The 17,773-nt window shown below is 40.6% G+C and overlaps 3 protein-coding genes across 4 annotated transcripts in view; all 3 read right to left on the reverse strand.

Annotated features, from left to right (window-relative positions):
* Nucleotides 1–45: 45 nt before the first annotated feature.
* On the reverse strand, nt 46–4,255 carry LOC311274407 (small ubiquitin-related modifier 3). The gene is made up of 4 exons (XM_084382080.1): nt 4,127–4,255; nt 3,118–3,246; nt 2,907–2,978; nt 46–2,713 (listed from the first exon to the last, which is right to left on the reverse strand). The coding sequence occupies exons 1-4, from the start codon at nt 4,145–4,147 to the stop codon at nt 2,651–2,653; spliced, it is 285 nt and encodes a 94-aa protein (XP_084238206.1). The 5' UTR covers nt 4,148–4,255; the 3' UTR covers nt 46–2,650.
* Nucleotides 4,256–5,858: 1,603 nt separating this feature from the next.
* Nucleotides 5,859–11,514, reverse strand: LOC311273727 (pituitary tumor-transforming gene 1 protein-interacting protein-like). Its single transcript, XM_084380941.1, has 7 exons — nt 11,264–11,514; nt 10,427–10,479; nt 10,017–10,125; nt 9,333–9,435; nt 8,739–8,804; nt 7,240–7,286; nt 5,859–6,821 (listed from the first exon to the last, which is right to left on the reverse strand). Exons 1-7 carry the CDS (start codon nt 11,346–11,348, stop codon nt 6,784–6,786), a joined length of 501 nt encoding a protein of 166 aa, XP_084237067.1. The 5' UTR covers nt 11,349–11,514; the 3' UTR covers nt 5,859–6,783.
* Nucleotides 11,515–12,865: 1,351 nt separating this feature from the next.
* myo10l1 (myosin X, like 1) overlaps nt 12,866–17,773 on the reverse strand; it is a 43,605-nt gene continuing 38,697 nt past the window's right edge. For both annotated transcript variants that reach the window (XM_084381046.1, XM_084381045.1), the window contains exons 40-43: nt 17,401–17,754; nt 17,113–17,289; nt 16,830–17,021; nt 12,866–16,563 (exon numbers count right to left, since the gene is read on the reverse strand). In XM_084381046.1, coding sequence (XP_084237172.1) covers nt 16,459–16,563; nt 16,830–17,021; nt 17,113–17,289; nt 17,401–17,754 — 828 coding nt within the window. In that variant the 3' untranslated portion in view covers nt 12,866–16,458. The remainder of the gene's footprint in view (nt 16,564–16,829; nt 17,022–17,112; nt 17,290–17,400; nt 17,755–17,773) is intronic.

Genomic DNA, 17,773 nt, shown 5'->3' on the forward strand with positions numbered 1-17,773 from the left:
CGTTTTTGAATACACACACAAAATGATCATGCACGTGACGGCAAATCTGAGTACCAAACTATATTTATTGTATACAGTAGTAAAAGACCACAAATAATGTACAAATCAGTAGAGAAACAAATAACATGACAAGACCTGGGCCCCGTTCTTCATACATTACAAAGTTCAGCTCGTATGTTGCTTTGTCCAGCGTACTCAGCTCCTAAAATGCAAGTGGATGGGCTGTGCTCTTATTTTGTAGGACCGGAAAGATGAAATCATGATGGCTGCTTGTGACTGGCTTGTGCAGAGGCATGTCTTCAAGAGTTAACAAACAAAGATGTCTGTACAACATAATATCAACAAATGCTTGTTGTTAGTGACTGCGGTGGAGGATGAGAAATGGTTTGACCTCAGGTAATCAAAGATGTCAGAGAGGACAGTAGTGAATATTTCATACAGCTGGTAGCGGTGAAGTGAAGCTTTTTCAAACATTAATGTCAAATATTCATTTCCAAATGAAAAAGGTATTGAAGTTGACATGTTTTTATTAGATAGAATGATACAAAAATACAGCTAAACAGGATGTTGACTACAATTTAAATACCATTTTAAAAATTACAGTCTTTTCTAAAATGGCGGCGCAATTCACTAACGGCTATGACTAAAAAAGGCCAATTACAACTGCAGCCCATATTGCATCAATTCCATCATCAAATACCGCATAATGCAATAATTTCACCTATATTGCAAATGTCTAAAGAACAGTGGTTTTTGAAAATTTAGATTTTTCTTCAAATTGCTCTGGTTTGTTTTTGTTTTAAGTATGACTCCTTAACACAAAACCTGTTCAGTTATGACAATACTGACCTGTGAGGAAAGCTGTAGCCTCGTCTAAAATAAATTAAAGTAGGTAAACTTAAAAAACGGTTGCTATGATCCAATTTGCTCGTAATAAGGTTGTACTTTTGCAGGTTCTGAGTGCAAGGACTACTGTCTTCCAACAACAGACACATGATAATCCTGACTGAACTGAAATACTCAAACTCATGTCAGGCCATTGACGATCAAAACTGAGCCAACTCTGTTTCCATATACAAAGAATGGGGCCCTGTGGGTATAGAACACTTATCTCCCAAACTCCACTGGTTGGCCTCCCTGCCCTCCCGATATGCAACAAACTGCATGCATCCTTTCTCCCAGACTGTAAATTGCTGGAGACACTCATCACCACATTGTCGGCAACACGGCAGTCAGGGTTGTGTACAAATAGCCTCCAACTCCTGCCTTTAACACACACAAGGAAACAGCTGGACAGTTGACATAGCAGTTTAAAGTGTCTTCGAAATGTGATACTAACTTTTATTGTATATAACCTTGCTCAAACTAGAAGCTGCTCATCTTCAAAACAAATCTAGAATCAGTTGTCCTGTCAGCCTACATACGCAGGGACAATACAGAGACAGCTGACCCCAAAACAGCATTGAGGAACAACCTTCTGGATATTCCCACCCTCCATTTTCATCCCACCCAGAATGTAAATCCCAAAAGCATAACCGCTTGTAAGAATACCATAGGAAATGGGCATTGGCCCATCAGAAAATAGGGAAAGAAAACAAAAAGTTATGTATTCCATGTCAAGAGACTATCTCACCAGAGCCCAACCAACTCCACTTGAGGATTAATTAAATTTCGGGATCTGTCTGGATGAGTGAACAACAGTCTGTACCGGATACCCGGAAAGAACCTCTATCAATTAGTAGAGGTCAAAGAGGAAGCAAATAACATTAATGAAATCCCTTAACATGTGACAGTTTTGACCTTGCAGTTTGCTTTTAGAGTGATCAGAGTACATCAAATATGCAACAGAAGTTCAGTCTTTGGAGAGTTGGTCCAAGCCCCACAACATTTATCTAATATCCGCTCTGATACTTCTGTACAGAAAAATCAACAAGCCCCCTGGGTGTTAATTCTTGAAAGAAAGAAAAAAAAAAAAAAAAATCAAAAATACAAAACAAAAAACATTGCAGAACTCTTTAGCAAAAGCAACTAGAATGCAGAGAGAATTAAAATACCTGTTTGACAGAAGAGCAGGAGTCACCGTTCAGACAAGAAAAAACAAAACAAAAAACACACACACAAGAAAGCGAAGTGAAATGGAAGGCGGGTGTGTAATAAGTTCAGATAGTGCTTCCATTTCAAACCATTTTCATGCCCTCCGACTGTGACCCCTGGACAAAAATCTTGCACAGCCTCGTGTTCGACCCCGATGGATGTAAAATAATGTGACAAACTACAGGATGCTAAGCTTTCACCGGAGAGTGAATGAGAAGCACTGACAGACCAGGAACAACTGTGACGCGCTGTTGGTCCAACCACAGCCTGCAGTGCCGGAAGGAAATGTCATCCTGATTGACCAGCAGAGATACTGTTGTCGCGCACAAGAGTTCAGTCCTGGCTGAGGCAGTAAATAAACAGCTGAGGAGCTCCCCCCCACACACACCTGACGAGAAACCATGACAGACATCTTTAAACTGAGGAAATAATAATAATAACTATTATAATAATAATAATAATAATAATAGGCTGCGAGGAGCGATGGGGAGGGGAGGGACAGTGAAGGTGGCTGAGGGCGTGGTCTGAGGGTGGCCGTCAATGAGGTGGGGAGGGCTTAGCAGCGCCCGCCTGTCTGCTGCTGGAATACATCTATGGTGTCTTCATCTTCCATCTCCAGCTGAGAGGAGCAGAGTGAGAGGTTCCAGTTAGTGGATGTAAACAATCACTGAACATGTAAAATGGTTTAAGACGATCCATAGTCACTGAACAGTTACATTGCACATTCAGTGTTAAATATACTGAATTGAAAGAAATATCATCTCAGCGAGGTTTTGGGAGGATAGAATAGGGAATAGAGGATAGTGTCTTACCTGTGCAGGTGTATCCGTCTCATTGATCGGCTGGCCATCAAACCTGAACCTGATCTGCCTTATTGCGAGGCCCTGCAGGAAGAGACACGACAGACATGAAGCTGAATCCATGCACAAAGGAAAGGAATGAGGTATTACAGTAAATCCAAAATAATTGTATGTTGTTGAAGAGGAGAATGCTGAAAAGCAGTCATTTGGGCTTTTAGCTCACCTGTCGTTCGCAGTACGCCTTCATTAGTTTGCTGAGGGGTGTGTGCCTTTTGATTTTGAACTGGACCACCGACCCATCTTGCCCTGCAACCTTGAGGTTGATGTGATCGTTCTCAGTCTTTACTCCCTCCTGCAGAGACAAAAACGTGTTTCATCAGGTAAATCAGCCAGTTTAGGCTGAACCACAAACACTGCATTACACCAAAGACACACCACAAAAAGAGAGTGTTATCTCACTGCTATCAGAGACATATGCCAACCAAGCAAGTTGACTGCAGCCACAGATAGCCTTGCAACTTCCAACAGAAATGTCACAATAACGACGTAGTAACCACGACATGTGGTGCAGGAATAAAGTTACACCATTTTGCACGCGTTAACAAAACAAAAATACACTGGAGTAATTTTGCCAGGTTATAAAAATGTGGCTAGGCGGGCACAGATGCTAATCTTAGCATGATTAGCTCAGGGCTAGCTGGTTGGCTCGCCAGCCCTTTAAGGACCGCTGCTGAGTTTAGCTGCCGGCTAATGCTGCTAGCAGTTTTTTTGTTGTACCGTGTCCAAACAAACACAGACACATTTAAAAACAACAGGGACAGCACTGCTAAGATAGTTTTTATCACAGTGCGTCACCTCGGTTTGCGCTCTTTTGTCAGTGCTGCATTTGCGGCATTTGCGGCGTTGCGGACATAACGTGGTCCCGTTTCGACAAAGAAAAAAAATCCGCAAATGACAATCATGGTGTAATTGGCATTTCTGCTCGCTATCGTCGAGGGCCTAGTTAGCAGGTCAGTTTATCTCCCACTTCCATCCACGGAGGGTCGTTTAAGCGCATATACACGTACAAATGGATGTGCAGGTACTCATTCATTTGCGAAACAAACACTGCGCCGATTCAGAGAAACGTGCAAACCAGGCCATTTTAGATTGCACATCTGAGCAATGGTTTGGCAGGAGCTCGACTGAGCCATCACAACACATCTACAGCTGGCTGAGGCTTCATATCTTACCTTTGGCTTTTCCTCTGACATCCTGGCTGTATTTCGTGTGCGGGTTTTCAGGAGAATCGGTTAATTGGGCTTTATTTGTCTTCCTGCCGCCTTCTGTCCTCTCGTCTCTGCTGCTGACGGGTGCGCGCTTTGGACCGCTAGTATAAATAAATGATTGGATCAGACGAGGACCACGTGACTGCTAAACCGCGGGAGCGCGGACACGGGAGCGCGCACCGATGCAAAATACTCGAGCACGCGAATCGAAAGTACCTGAAGGTGATATCTTAAACTAGCAAATCATTTGTGTTATGAGAATTTTGTAGTACATGTAGAGGAATGTGAATTGATGTTACACAACCCTCTTGATAGAGACTGTTAAATATGACCTATGACCTGTAACTTGTGACTCTTTGTATTGTTTTAAGACACATGTAAGGTATTGAGTAAATCACTCAAGGTACTGAATGTATATTCAATATTATCACTTCCTTCTGTGTGAGTGATTACTTTAAGTACAGAAGGGCAAGGTGACAACACACCCACAGAGACAGATAAAAACCATGCGTTTCTCCTCAGACATTGAGTCTTCACTTTGTAACAGACCTGCGTGTTGCTTTGTGAATGCTCCTCTTGTACAAGATATAAACCCTTGTTTGAATTTTGAGCTGACTCCAATCTCCTTCCTCCAGTTCTAAATTACGCAGGATTATTTTAACAATTTGTGCATGCATTTGGATGAATTTTCTGTAACTCACACAGCTATAAAACACAATAAACAAACAAAACACATTTAACTAAGTCAAGAAACCAAATGTGGCGGTAATCTAAAATTGATGTATGGCTATAACAAATGTTGTAAAAAGTACCCAAAAGACATATCTGAGTAAAAGTAAGTAAAGATATTGTGTTCAAATATAAGTCACCCGTACGAATACTACATGAGTACTTGAGTCCTGAAGTAAAAAACTGAAATTAAAGATACTAATTTTCTGGCAATATGTACTCAAGTATTAAAGATACAATAAATGTAAGATGACCTACATGTACTGTATGTATATACTGTATACTATGGGTCAACCAATTAACTGCCTGATTGATTATAAGATCCAATATTCTGCATTTTTTTCTTATTATCAGTGTTTTTCAAAATCTTATTGCTGATAAAGATAAATTAATTTGAATCTTTGCCAGGCTCTGATGCAGCACACAATGTGCAGAGTTGCTAAAGTTATCGAATCAATGTAGAGGAGTAAAAGTATAAAGGTAGCAGAAAGTGGAAATACTCAAGTAAAGCACAGCAAGTACCTCAAAAGAGTACTTAAGTATTGTACTTGAGTAAATGTACTTACTTACATTCCCTACTGGATGTTACTAACTGTGTAATAATAGGATAAAATAGGGTACAAGCATGGCAGGAGGCTACGCAATCTGGTTTAAAGTTTGAAAGTGGAAATACAAATCAATTCAGCAATGTCAGCAATAAAAAAAATAATCATTTTAAACATCTGATTTGATTTATGCTAATAAGTCGTAATCACTGAGTCTCTGACATCAAATATCTGTCATATAACACCTACAGTGGAGAAATATATATGATCTTTACCTCACACAGCAGATGTCAGCGTCCAGCCTCTAACGACCTTCGATGAGGCATTTTGAGCATCTCAACTGTTTTAATCAATGAACTTTCACTTTTTAATCATTTAGGAAACAAAATATGAGGCAAAAGTTTTAATAAAAGCACAAAAGACAAAGCCTAGTCTTTTATTAGGTCTATGCATCTTTACAGGGTATAGAGACAAACGTGGAATAAGACACTTTACGATCAACACATTCAGCTTAAGTTAAAGGTGCAGTGTGTAGGATTAAGGGGGATTTAGGAGGATCTATTTGCAGAAATGTAATACTATTCAAATGTTTTATTAGAGTATAATCACCTCAAAAATAATGAGCCTTTTATATCTACAAAGGGATAGGGTCCTTTCCACTGAGTCGCCATGTTGCAGGCTTGGCAGGCACTGGCTTTAAAAAGGGCCACCATAGGAGAGGGTGAGACGATTCTACACACTGGACCTGAACAATTACAGAGTACAAGGCAGAAGATCTTATTTTGACTCCATAGTATGAACAAGTTTTTTAAAAAAACTTTTAAAAAATGACCTTTAAGAAGTTCATGTTAGGATAGCAATGAGTCGATTTGAAAGAAGAGAAAAAATCACAAAGTACAAAAATAGGTTTTAACATCCAAGTATATCTCTAAATCAGCAGCAACTCAGGCGAATGAAACAGATGCAGCAGATTGTCTAAAGTCAAAGGAAGGACTTGTGCAGTAACCAAACTTGATTCTCTCCATTCTGTACAGTTTAAACTTAAGACTTACGTTTATAAATAGTATAAGGAGACTGGTGCTACAGGAGCCAGCCACACTATTGTCTTCAACAACACTGTTGCTACATGTGTCTATTCTAGCTTTGGTTACAGCCTCTTGGGTCATCGAGCACAACACAACATTCCTAATCATTGGCTGGAGTAAGCCAGAGACTGCCTGTACAAAACTACTGTCACTTCAGATTGTTTTAGTTATAGTATACATGAATTCTCAGGTTATGTCTACTTTCACAACCACGGGACAGGTTGTTGTCTGTCACAGGTCAAGGGGAGACAGAAGGGTCCTCTCATGCAAATTTGGAGTATGGATTTGGTCCACTTAGGCCTGGAAACACAAAAATAATCAGTAAAGACATGCATTGATATGAAAGAATAGGTTGAGATGAGGGCTGGGCTGCATGGCCTTAAAAAATGATCTTGTATCGTGATTTAGCCTATATTTTAGGCCATATTTTAGGCTGTTTGCCTCGGTTTTTAGTCATTGTACTAAGCTCAGCTAATCGGCTGCTGAGCAGCTTTGTAGTTACTGTAAACACATGAGAGTCCTATCATTCTTCTCATTTAACTCTTGGTAAGAAAGCAAGTACTGTAAGCACATTTCCCAAAATTGTCAGACTGTTTCTTTAATGTCTGTCAAGTGTAAACCAGAAAAAGATAGAAGGAGCACACATTTAGCTCCCATGTGTGTGATAACAGAGAAAAATAATAAAAAAGAAAGTTTGTCAGCATGACATAGAGCTCACCATATTTCTTCCTGATTTCCTCGTGTCTCTGTTTCATCTCTGCCTTCCTGTAAGGACAAAACATTTTCTTCTGAGTCACATTTACTGATAATATTTTCTTCACTCCCTCAAACACTCCCCAAAGTCACATGACCACAAACCAGTTCAGGCTGGTAGCAGTTTGACGTGAGCATTTCTCCCCCATCTGCGCTGCTTTTGTGTTACGCTATGAAGGAAACTGATATGGCCATGAACAACAAAACAACAGGGACAGCCTGTGTGGCAGGTAAACCAGGAGATAAAGCTACACATTGAAACAATTAAGAGACTACCTGAAATAGGAAACACTGAGGAAATGTTAACAACTTTATTTGAACTAAATGTGCATAAAAAAAAAAAAAAGGTACAGGCACGACTTAGCAAACTAATTTGCACACAGCGATATTGAACAAGTACTTACAGGCCACCTATAGGGAGTCAGTCTTTACTTTTTACAGGTGATAGCCCACAATGACTATAGTAACATTAGTCTACATGAGAAAAAGTTACACTCAGGTTGAAAGGGCTCCTACATGGAAACATTAATATAGGACAAATGAGGATAAAGAGAAATGTTTACGTGTAGCAGGAAGTACAAGCTAAGCAGAATTGATGTGGAAGAAAGCTCTGTGGGAGGAAACTCTTCATGTGTACAGCTGTGGAAAATAACTCGGTACATTTACTCATGTAAATGTAATGAAGTACAGTTTTGAGGTCCTAAAGCCATACTTGAGTATTTCCATTTTTTGCTACTTTATACTTCTGCTCCACTACATTTATTTGACAACTTTAGTTACTAGTTACTTTGCAGATTTATTTTAACAGGGTTATTTAATAGTTATAATTGCAAAAAAAATGTGTGTTTGTTGGTCAATAGTATCAGTCGGGCTCTACCAATAATATACATTATTCTGAAAAATACCTTTCTGCATAATAAGTATTTATACTTTTTGTATTTTAAGTGTGTTTTGTTGCAAATACTTTAGTTCTTTTACCAAGTAAAATTACAATGCACGTCTTTCACTTGTAACAAGAGTATTTCTAACCTGGTGTTAACAAACCTGTGAATCTTCCATGATGGAAGAGCTTGGACCAGGTGGTGGCGGTGGAGAAAGGGGTCAGAATGTGTTCAACAGTCCACTGACTCATGTCTGGCCAGTTTGACTTTAGATATGGTCTGATAATCAGACTGAATTGCTGTATTGCTTCACTACATTTTTTCAATATTTGAACTGCAGGAAAAGTTTGAGACGTGTGCAGTGATTCAGAGGTAGACAAGAGGCTAGTTCAAGATTAAGAATCAAGTCCACCTTGTGCATTTGAGGTTCCTTATGTGGAGATGGATACCGTCTCCTGAAACATCTTTTTGCACAGGAGAGCTACTGGTAAACTATAGATATAGAGGTATCATACACACTCACAAAACAACAAACGAGGCCATGCTTAAAACTGTTACACACTAAATGAACATCACTTCTCACCTTTCTTCCTGCTTGGTTTTTGTCTTATTGGCTTGTCTCTGCATCTTGGCCTCTAACCTTTGGGATCTGACACACAAACACAACACCAAAGTTAGGGTGAGATTAAATAGGTCATGGAAAGTTACACAGTGTGTGCTTGTGTGTATTCTGGGTGCAGACGCCTTCGGGTAACCACACCAGAGCTGGAAGAAATGTACAGTACGTGGCCATAATATCTTTATGTGATTAGACAGCACGATATCATGAAGGTCAATTATGAAGAAAAGTCACACGACAGAGTGACAAATGAACTTGTCCCACAGCAAGTCCTCAATGTGGCTTAAACCCCACCAAAGTCACACTTAAACCTTCTGTGGCAATAAGCGTATACCAAAACCTAACCATTTCTAAGCTAACACATAACTCTAGCCATTTTTTATACTTGTACCTAAACTAGGCAGCAAATGTTAAGCCATATCTTTAATTGATAGCCAGCAATCAATTATTGTTTAATCTGGTGCAGCTGGTGCCTCAGCTTCATGTTGAGGATGATTTTCGTCAGTTACTCTTCAGACATAGATCAAGAGGGTCAAACATAGCTCAGTGCACACTTACCCAAAGTTCTCACACTTGCAGCAGCAGAACAGGCAGACCAGGGCGGCGATGATGATAATACCACCAACCACGGCCAAGGTGATTATCAACGCCTGGAAGTTCACTGCAGACGGACACAGAGAGGCACCAAGACAAAGTTATGAAGGGAACAGGGTTAGTGTCACAGATCTAACTTCAAGGTAGGAAACATGGATGTTCTACCTCTTTCCTTAACCACTTGTGTAGTTCCTTGATCTAAATTTTATTTGTATTATGAGTGAAATAATATCTGTAATGCAATACAAAAATTTGTTTCTTACCATTGTAAGGTAAAGTGATTACAGTACGCTTAATGGCAGGTGATCTTTTGATATATCTACTTTAGTTGGCACACTCCCAAGACTCCAAGTCCATACTGCTAGCTGCACGGCTAACTGAGCTAACTAGGTAACGGCAGCTAAAGTTGCCAGCAGTTAGCGGTTACTCTGATATTGTTTTGACTAGTGGCTGATTCTTACATAATGCACCTTTATGAATGAAATGAATGGATATCTGAGATTGATCTGAGATCTGAGATGAGTTGATAAGTGTTTTTGTATACTGTATGTAAATACGCACATATCTCTTTTATATATTCTATTTTTTTATATGCAAATAAATATAATAAAAAAATGTTTCAGTGTGTGTCTGCGTGCGCTCTCTTACTCCAGCAGAGACCCCAGCGTGCATCATTCAGTGGGCAGAGTGAATGCGGCGGAAGGATGGTCTTCACTGGATATGTGACACACGACTTGGTTTTGATACACCACAAGCACTGTGAAAACACCAAAACACATAATGACCTCTTTGTTATTTCAACAAACAATGAATCCTGAGGTATTCAGGGCAAATGCAGGATACTGTCTAATACACACACACACACACACACACACACACACACACAAAGTTGAAAATGGTGGAGGAGGGTGGGTGAGACAGATCGGTTACTCCTCAAACCAGTTTGACAGGTGTGGAGGTGGAGGAGGAGCCACTGGCTGTAGTTCCTCCACCTTATCTTTTCACCCAGAATGAATACAACACAGAGGAAACAAAATGTTTTCTGTGTCAGTACTCACGGTCACGTTATTAAGACATTGCTCACAGCTTGTCCCATTCTTCGCCTCACAAGCTATGGGAGAAAAAAGTCAGTTAGTTTAGTCGAAACCCAAAAGTGAAACACAAGTTACTCTATTGGAGAGATTAGCTGAAAACACTACAAGACGCAGATTAAATGAGGCCTGTGGTTTGTTCCCACTGCGGCTTTTGTAACTAGTGCTAATCCTCCTGGGACATTTTCCATGGAGACACAGCACAGTAAACACACAGGCTGCACACCAGTCACATTACTATCAGCAGACTACACAGGACAACAGCTGGGTTTGTGTCAGTGGACCCATGAATCTGTAGAACCGAGGTCTAAACCAAGTGTCATTCCTGTTTTGGTTCCTTTACTCTGAGACAATCAAGAACTTGAGGGGGGTTGAGAAATGAAAATAGACCTGTTGTTCCTGCTGAGAGGTTTCAACAATACACAAAGATATTAAACTAACAGAGGCACAATCATATCAACAACCATTGTTTGTCTTGCTTTAATGTAGCCTTTACATGAGATTTTCTGAATTATTTAATGATAAATTATCTTAAAACTGAATATACAAGCAATGGGAGAGTAATCAGGACCAACACAGCTCAAAAAAGTTGTTTGGCTTCTGTGTGTCCTGCTCTTTTCCCTTGAATCTTTGTAATTGTAAGACACAAGAGAAAAGTCAATAAAATCAGGTGATTTTTTGTGTCCATACATTTTACCTAGGATCTCACATGACGCATCTATGAGCGATTAAATGAGAGGAAGAGCTTCTCTTCAGCAGCCATTAATTCCTCAGTCACCACAGAGTTCCTGTTTCCACTCTTACCTATGCCAGGTGCCGCAGTTTGTGCGAAAACTGCCGCCAAACCGACGACAAGCAGGAGAGCAGGGACTAAAATCCGTGAATCCATAATCCGACCACTTACACGAAGATTATTCCAAGTGTTATCCTATTTCTCAGAGTTTTGTATGAAACCTGTGAGCGCAAAAGAAGAAATGTTTTGGCTGCTCCGGTCGACAGCTGAAACTCGGTGTGAGAACCTGCCGACGAGGAACCAAACGCTGGATCATGACGCACGCTCATTACGCACTGGAGACAAAAGGAGGGGAAGGCGTGTGCGTGCGTCTGGGGTGCATTTTTTCTTGTAGGCAGCAGTACAAATATACTTTTACTTATTCAAGTACCATTACATCATTGTAAACATACTCCATTACACGTGTTCATAAATTCATGACATCATTAGATTGATACGATTTCATCAGTTTGTAAGCAGAATTTCACTTTTACTTTATTTTCAAACATTATATAAACATTTATAGAGTGAGTTAACAAGATAAGTCTGGGATGATTCAAATTTTCTCCAATCTTTGCTATTTTTTGTGAAATATTGGATGATACCTGTGGAGAACTGAGACTGCCAAAAACAAAAACAAAGAGGAATAAATAATGGCCTAGTACATTAATTAATATGCAATTAAATGCATGTTAAAGAAAATGAAAATGTTACAAAAATTTAAAATGTGGCATGAATTGATATTTTTGTATCATTTGGCTAATTGTAAAAAGAAAATACAGACATAAATATGTTTACTGTACACGAATACTTAAAAAAATAACATGGAAAACTGAATAGGAAAGTAAATAAATAAGTGAATTAATACACATAGAAGCTGTGGTGCTACTGGCAGTAAATTGCCTACAGGCCAGCCCAACCTACATAAAAATATAAACAAAAAACATGTAAATGTCCGCTACTTGGACAATAAATCAATAAACAAATGCTTCTTTCGGGTATAACAAACAAATGTGCTCCTACAAGCCCCAGGGAAATAAAATGTCAAACTGAAGGTGTATAGGGCGGCTTGGGTTTCAAGGGGGTTCCTGAATAATCCCAGTTTCCTCACTAGAATGATGTGGGGCAGCCAAGAAAACACAATTGGGCCTAAACAGACCAGAGTTTCTAGCTGGCAATCTAAGGGGAATGAGGTTCTCAGTGGATCAGGGACAGATTCAGAATGGGGGTGCCATTCCCCACCTCTTTTAAGCCTTCACAAAAAGGGTGTCATCACACCATGATTGGCTGGGAGGGAAATGCCCCAAGCTGCTTCCACTCCTCAATCAGGAGTCAGTCTCCCCACCCTGTGCACAGGTGATCTGAATCTGCAATTAGGCTTGAGGGATTTTGGAAAATCAGCCCAAAACAAAGAAAGACAGCAAGTCGTGGTGGGATAAAAAGTTGACTACAATATTGCCCTCTGAAATCTGGTGGAGTAAAAGTATATATTGTAGCATGAAATGAAAATCTGAATGAAGTACCTCAAAATTGTACTGAAGTTAGTAAAGTAACTAATCCATGTCCTTAGTTGCTTTCCACCACTGTTTGTCGGTCTTTATGTATCAAAATAAATTCACAATGACAACATGAAGTCGAGGACAATAATTCCAATAATTTATTAAAGCATAATTTTGTAAAGCCAGTTACAAATAAAAAAGAACAACACACATATCTCTCTCTTTCTCTTTTTTTTTTAAACAAGCACAATATGTTCTACTATGTAATGATGATAATAAGCATAACATAAGATAAGAATGGGCCCCACTCTGGCCGCCTGCGGCTGATAACAGGACCCTTTGTGATGAAGTTGCCCTTGGAAACAGATTTGTGATCAGATACCGCAAACTTGAATTTGTCGTTCTCCTTAGCAAACACACTGATCGCATTTCAGCAACTCTAGGGCAACTTCCTCCTACTCAGTGTAATATCAGTGACAGACAGAACCATAGATATAGAATAACTAGAACAGACAGCATAGGGTTCCTTGTTAATTATGGCTTATGGGTTACTTTTTCTGGTTCTCCTCTTGTTATAGCCAAAACCAAAATAACCAAAAGTTCAAAGTTGAACCCGTGAGTGAGTTCTGCTTATTCTAACTCTATAGGCAGGATCCCAGTGGGCTGTGTGTATGCAGCAAGGGTCGGAGCCACGATAGAAGACACTGAGGTCATGTCTGAAGTGAAGGGAAAACACACCTGGATACTTTAACAGGCCTATCTATGGTATTACTTAAAATATATTTAAATTTGCAGGCCAAATTATTACATAATTTGCCATTTTCTCACCAAAATAAATATCCCTGATAATGTGGGGAGGCTTTGAAACAGCATTTGGACCATGTTGGGAAGTTAAATCTTAAGACAATACTTTGCAGACTTTGCAGAAAGAAGAAGAAAATCCAAATTATAATAACATCGTTTTTGGTACCATTGACCTCAGTATTTCTAAAATCCTGGCCTCGGCCCTGCAAGTGGCACTCCAGATAGACAACAAACAACTTAACCTGGAAAGAAGTTCAACTTCACTTAAACACGCAGCCTGGCAAGCAGCAAACCATAACTGTTTTCAGAGAAAATATTGAAATTATCATTGACACAGTTATCATGGTTTGGGTTTATAAGTCCAGTGATTTTACTGTTTCATTTTGAAGGTTTCATCCTCAAAGGGGGAATCTGCTGGGTCCATATTTGGTTGGTTTGTACTGTGATGATTAGTAAATGCAAGACACCAAGACAGACGGATTGGGAAACAAAAGGCAAGCTTCAATAACGTGAAGCTGAAAAATCAAAGGAAGGCGACAAAACAGACATTAAAACCAGACTGGGGTGAATCCTAAAAACTAAAGAAAAATACAAAAACTAAACTCAGAACAAACCCAAAAGGCACAGGGAGCAAAACCAGGAACACCGAAGACACATGATGAGTAAAAAAAAGGGCTGGGGAGCAGGGAAGACTAATGAGGGAGGTGAAACAAATAAAGGCAATCAAAAAAGGTGGGAAACAAACAAAGACAGGAAGTGTAAAAGACACATGACAAGTGAGGATAAAACCCACAAAATAAAACAGGAAATAACTAAACTCAAAACCCCAAAAACAAAATTAGATTAGTTGGACCATGTTTCATATCCCTTGATATGGAAGTGTTTTCATCCTCTTGAGTTGTTATACATGAGGGACGCTGCCATCTACCTGCAGTGCCACAGAGTCAGGTGATATTGACAGAACAGTGACTTCACTTTCAGTCCGTAAACACACACACACACACACACGCACACAAAGCAGTGATGTGACTGTCAGCATTCTCAGTGCACAATTAAACCATCTCTGAGCCCATATCCTCACAGTGTCATATCTGCTCCTCATACACTGCAAAAATCCTATATATTTATTTTATACATTATCCTTCCAAAACACACCTTGCAATACATACAGGTCAATAAGAAATAAATAACCCCAAAACCCTCCCTTCATGTCCCATGCTTTTCCCTTTAACTCACGATCACTCACGACACCATTCTTAGGTTAGTCATGTAAATACGTCTTATTTTCGAGGAATACACTCGGTAAAAATCTCTTTTCTCATTTCCCTTTTCTTCTCCAACTATTAACTACACCATGGATACACGCACACACACACACACACACACACACACACACACACAGCAGCATTCCAGACACAGCACTTCGGGGTGGTTAAGATAGCAGAGGGCGTACAGTAATAATACCAGTAATAAAAGTTCATAAACAGGTTGGTAAACAGACAAACCGGAGCTCTTATGCGTTATTTTTAGAGTCACTGATCTTGGTAAAGGAAAAAGTGAGAATAGCATGAGCAGACGGGGATATACAGTATTTTATGGCTCCAATTACGAGATAATAACAATGATAAATTCATCAAAACACTGTGGCAGCCAGTGTCATTATGGTGTTTTTTGCTATTAATTCTTATTTCTCTGTGAGTCACATTAATGGCACAGCCAGTGAAGGATGTACAGTATTGGCATCATATTCAGACATACACCATTCACTTTGCATGTATTTTACACGAGGTGTCACATTGCATTTAGTATGGCATCTACTGTACAGTGCAGTGGCCACCGAAAAATTCAATAACTCTTATAATGTGTGATATACAGTACAAAACGATACATGTCGGTTCAGTCTATGTGTATGTGAATATACAGTAGATAGTGTTTTATATGTAGACACAGATAGGGAAATGTTTTGTCTCATACTATTCTGGTAAATGTTCTCCTCATCGAGCCATGCACAGACTCTCCACGACCAGAGAGCCTCCAAAGCGAAACCTCTTCTCTTTCTTCTCAAGAATATCTACTTGACAGTGTTCAGAAATATTTAAAGCCACTTCCTTTGGCTGTCTTCTTCTTGTGGCCACACGGTGGCACTGACGAGTGAGCAAGTGAACACTGTGTTGGGCGGGCAGGGAGCTCATTTTCCCCCTTTTTAGCAGCCCTGAAGAAGAATCATCATCGAGTCCTTTTTCTCAGTCACGAACAGATGTGATAACAGCTGACGTTACAGATACAACAGAGAGAAAGCAAGCAAGAACAAGAATTCAGCGTTATAACTTAATACCAAACAAAGATGCAACGGGAGTGAGGTCACATGAAGAGAAAGAGAGAGAGAGAGAGTCTGAAACTGGAGGAGTGAGAAAGAATGATTTAACTGAGAAAGTGTGGCTTTCTTCTGTCTGGCAGTGCACTGGGGAGCGAGGGTGTCTGTCTCCGCCTGGGACAGACTGGGACTGGGCGGCTGAGTTGTGCTTGTTATTACGGAGTTTTGTCCGGAAAGGAAAGCGGAGAGAAGTTTTGAGTGTGCTTGAACATCTACATGCAGGACTACAACTGGGGGGTTATGTGTGTTTGAAAGGACCGTCCCAAAATACAGGTTGCTTTTCTTTGTCATGCTCGTTTCTAAATAGATCCCTTATCCCCTTATCCCAAGTGAAACCCAGGCCAGTAGAGTGTGCGTTTGGCAACTGTGTCCACTTCTATCTTGCTTTTTCCCCCCCGTTCAATCATAGACGTTCATCCACCACCACCCTTTTGATTCAACCTTGAGGATTTGGTGCGACTGCCTCCGTCAAAACCGACCAACCAATGCAGAAGGGCTGAGGCATCTTTTGCCACTGGATGAACCGAGGGCTCTGACTGGTTGGTGGCGATCACCTGACCCAGGAACTGGCGACGCTGGTCACTGACATGATGCTGCAGCGTTTCTTCACCATCATGTTAATGTAGGCCCTCATGATCTTGGTGATCTCCCCAACCTGAGGGGAGAGAAGAAAGCGGTGGATTATTACTGGTCCTAATCTGACTGTGCATGGCTGCATTTGTGTGTGATTGGAAAAAATTAAAGGGGTAATACAGCAAGTTATAATTAAATTTCCATGAAACTGAAAAACAGTGGATCAATGGTGAATAATAAATATAAATATATAAATAATAATATAATATAAATAATAAAATTATATTGATATTAAAAATTAACAAAAAAATAAAAATAAAGAGTAAATACTGAATAATGAGCGCTCACCAGCGGCGTCTCGAAGAACATTTCCCTCTCATCCACAATGATCTTGTAGGTGCAGAGCTGTGAAGCCCCAAAAAAGGTGATGTGTTCGTACTGGAAGGTCTCCAGCGGCTTGGGTTCACCGCGTTTATACACTGACACGTTGTCAGCGCTCACACTCAGCCACAGATCGTGAGGGAAACCGCCCTCCTTACACTGCAGAGAGGACAGCAGGGAATAGAAGAGGTTAAGCATCAGGCGTTTGCACAGATACCTTCAGTCCATCGTTTACTTTTTATTTTCTCACCTCCACATCGAACAGAGTTGATCCGTATCCAGGCCACTCCTTGATGATGCTCATGTATTTAAGCATGGCCTGATGCTGAGGCATGCCCTGCAGCCGGGTCCACTTCTCCAGAACACTGGTCCTTGTGGCTGACGTCTCCTCCTTCACCCACATCTCCAGCATCTGCTCCTCCTCCACCTGCAGGAACACAGCTCAGTTAAGTATAATATAATATAATAAAATATGGACTAATATATAATATTAAGTACACATGATTTGCAATGGATTACTCCTACTTCCACCACTGACCTTCTGCTTCTTCAGTGACCCCGTCTTGAAGCTTCTCCTCAGGGTGCCATCCAGGAAGCTTGGAGTCTTTCGTTTCTCCACCCCGATTTGGATGCCTCCCTGCGATACTACGGTGCCCTTCCCATCTCCTGGTCCACCTCCTCCGGCTCCTCCAGCCCCTCCTGCTGCCCCCACGCCCGGCTTGGTGGAGTGGAGGATGCGATTGCGGAGACGTCCGATTGGATAGACGGTTCCGAGGCTCCAGCCGGCCCGACCTGCCCCGTCACCATGGAGATACTGGAGGCGTAAAGCGGCCAAGTGCTGCAAAGTCTCCTCTGAGGCCGGGAAGTGACCGCTTATCAGAGACTCATGGGCCTGAGAAAGAGAGGAAAGT

The sequence above is a fragment of the Pagrus pagrus genome, assembly GCF_965226575.1.
Source record: "Pagrus pagrus genome assembly, chromosome: 18".
Classification (NCBI taxonomy): Eukaryota; Metazoa; Chordata; class Actinopteri; order Spariformes; family Sparidae; genus Pagrus; species Pagrus pagrus.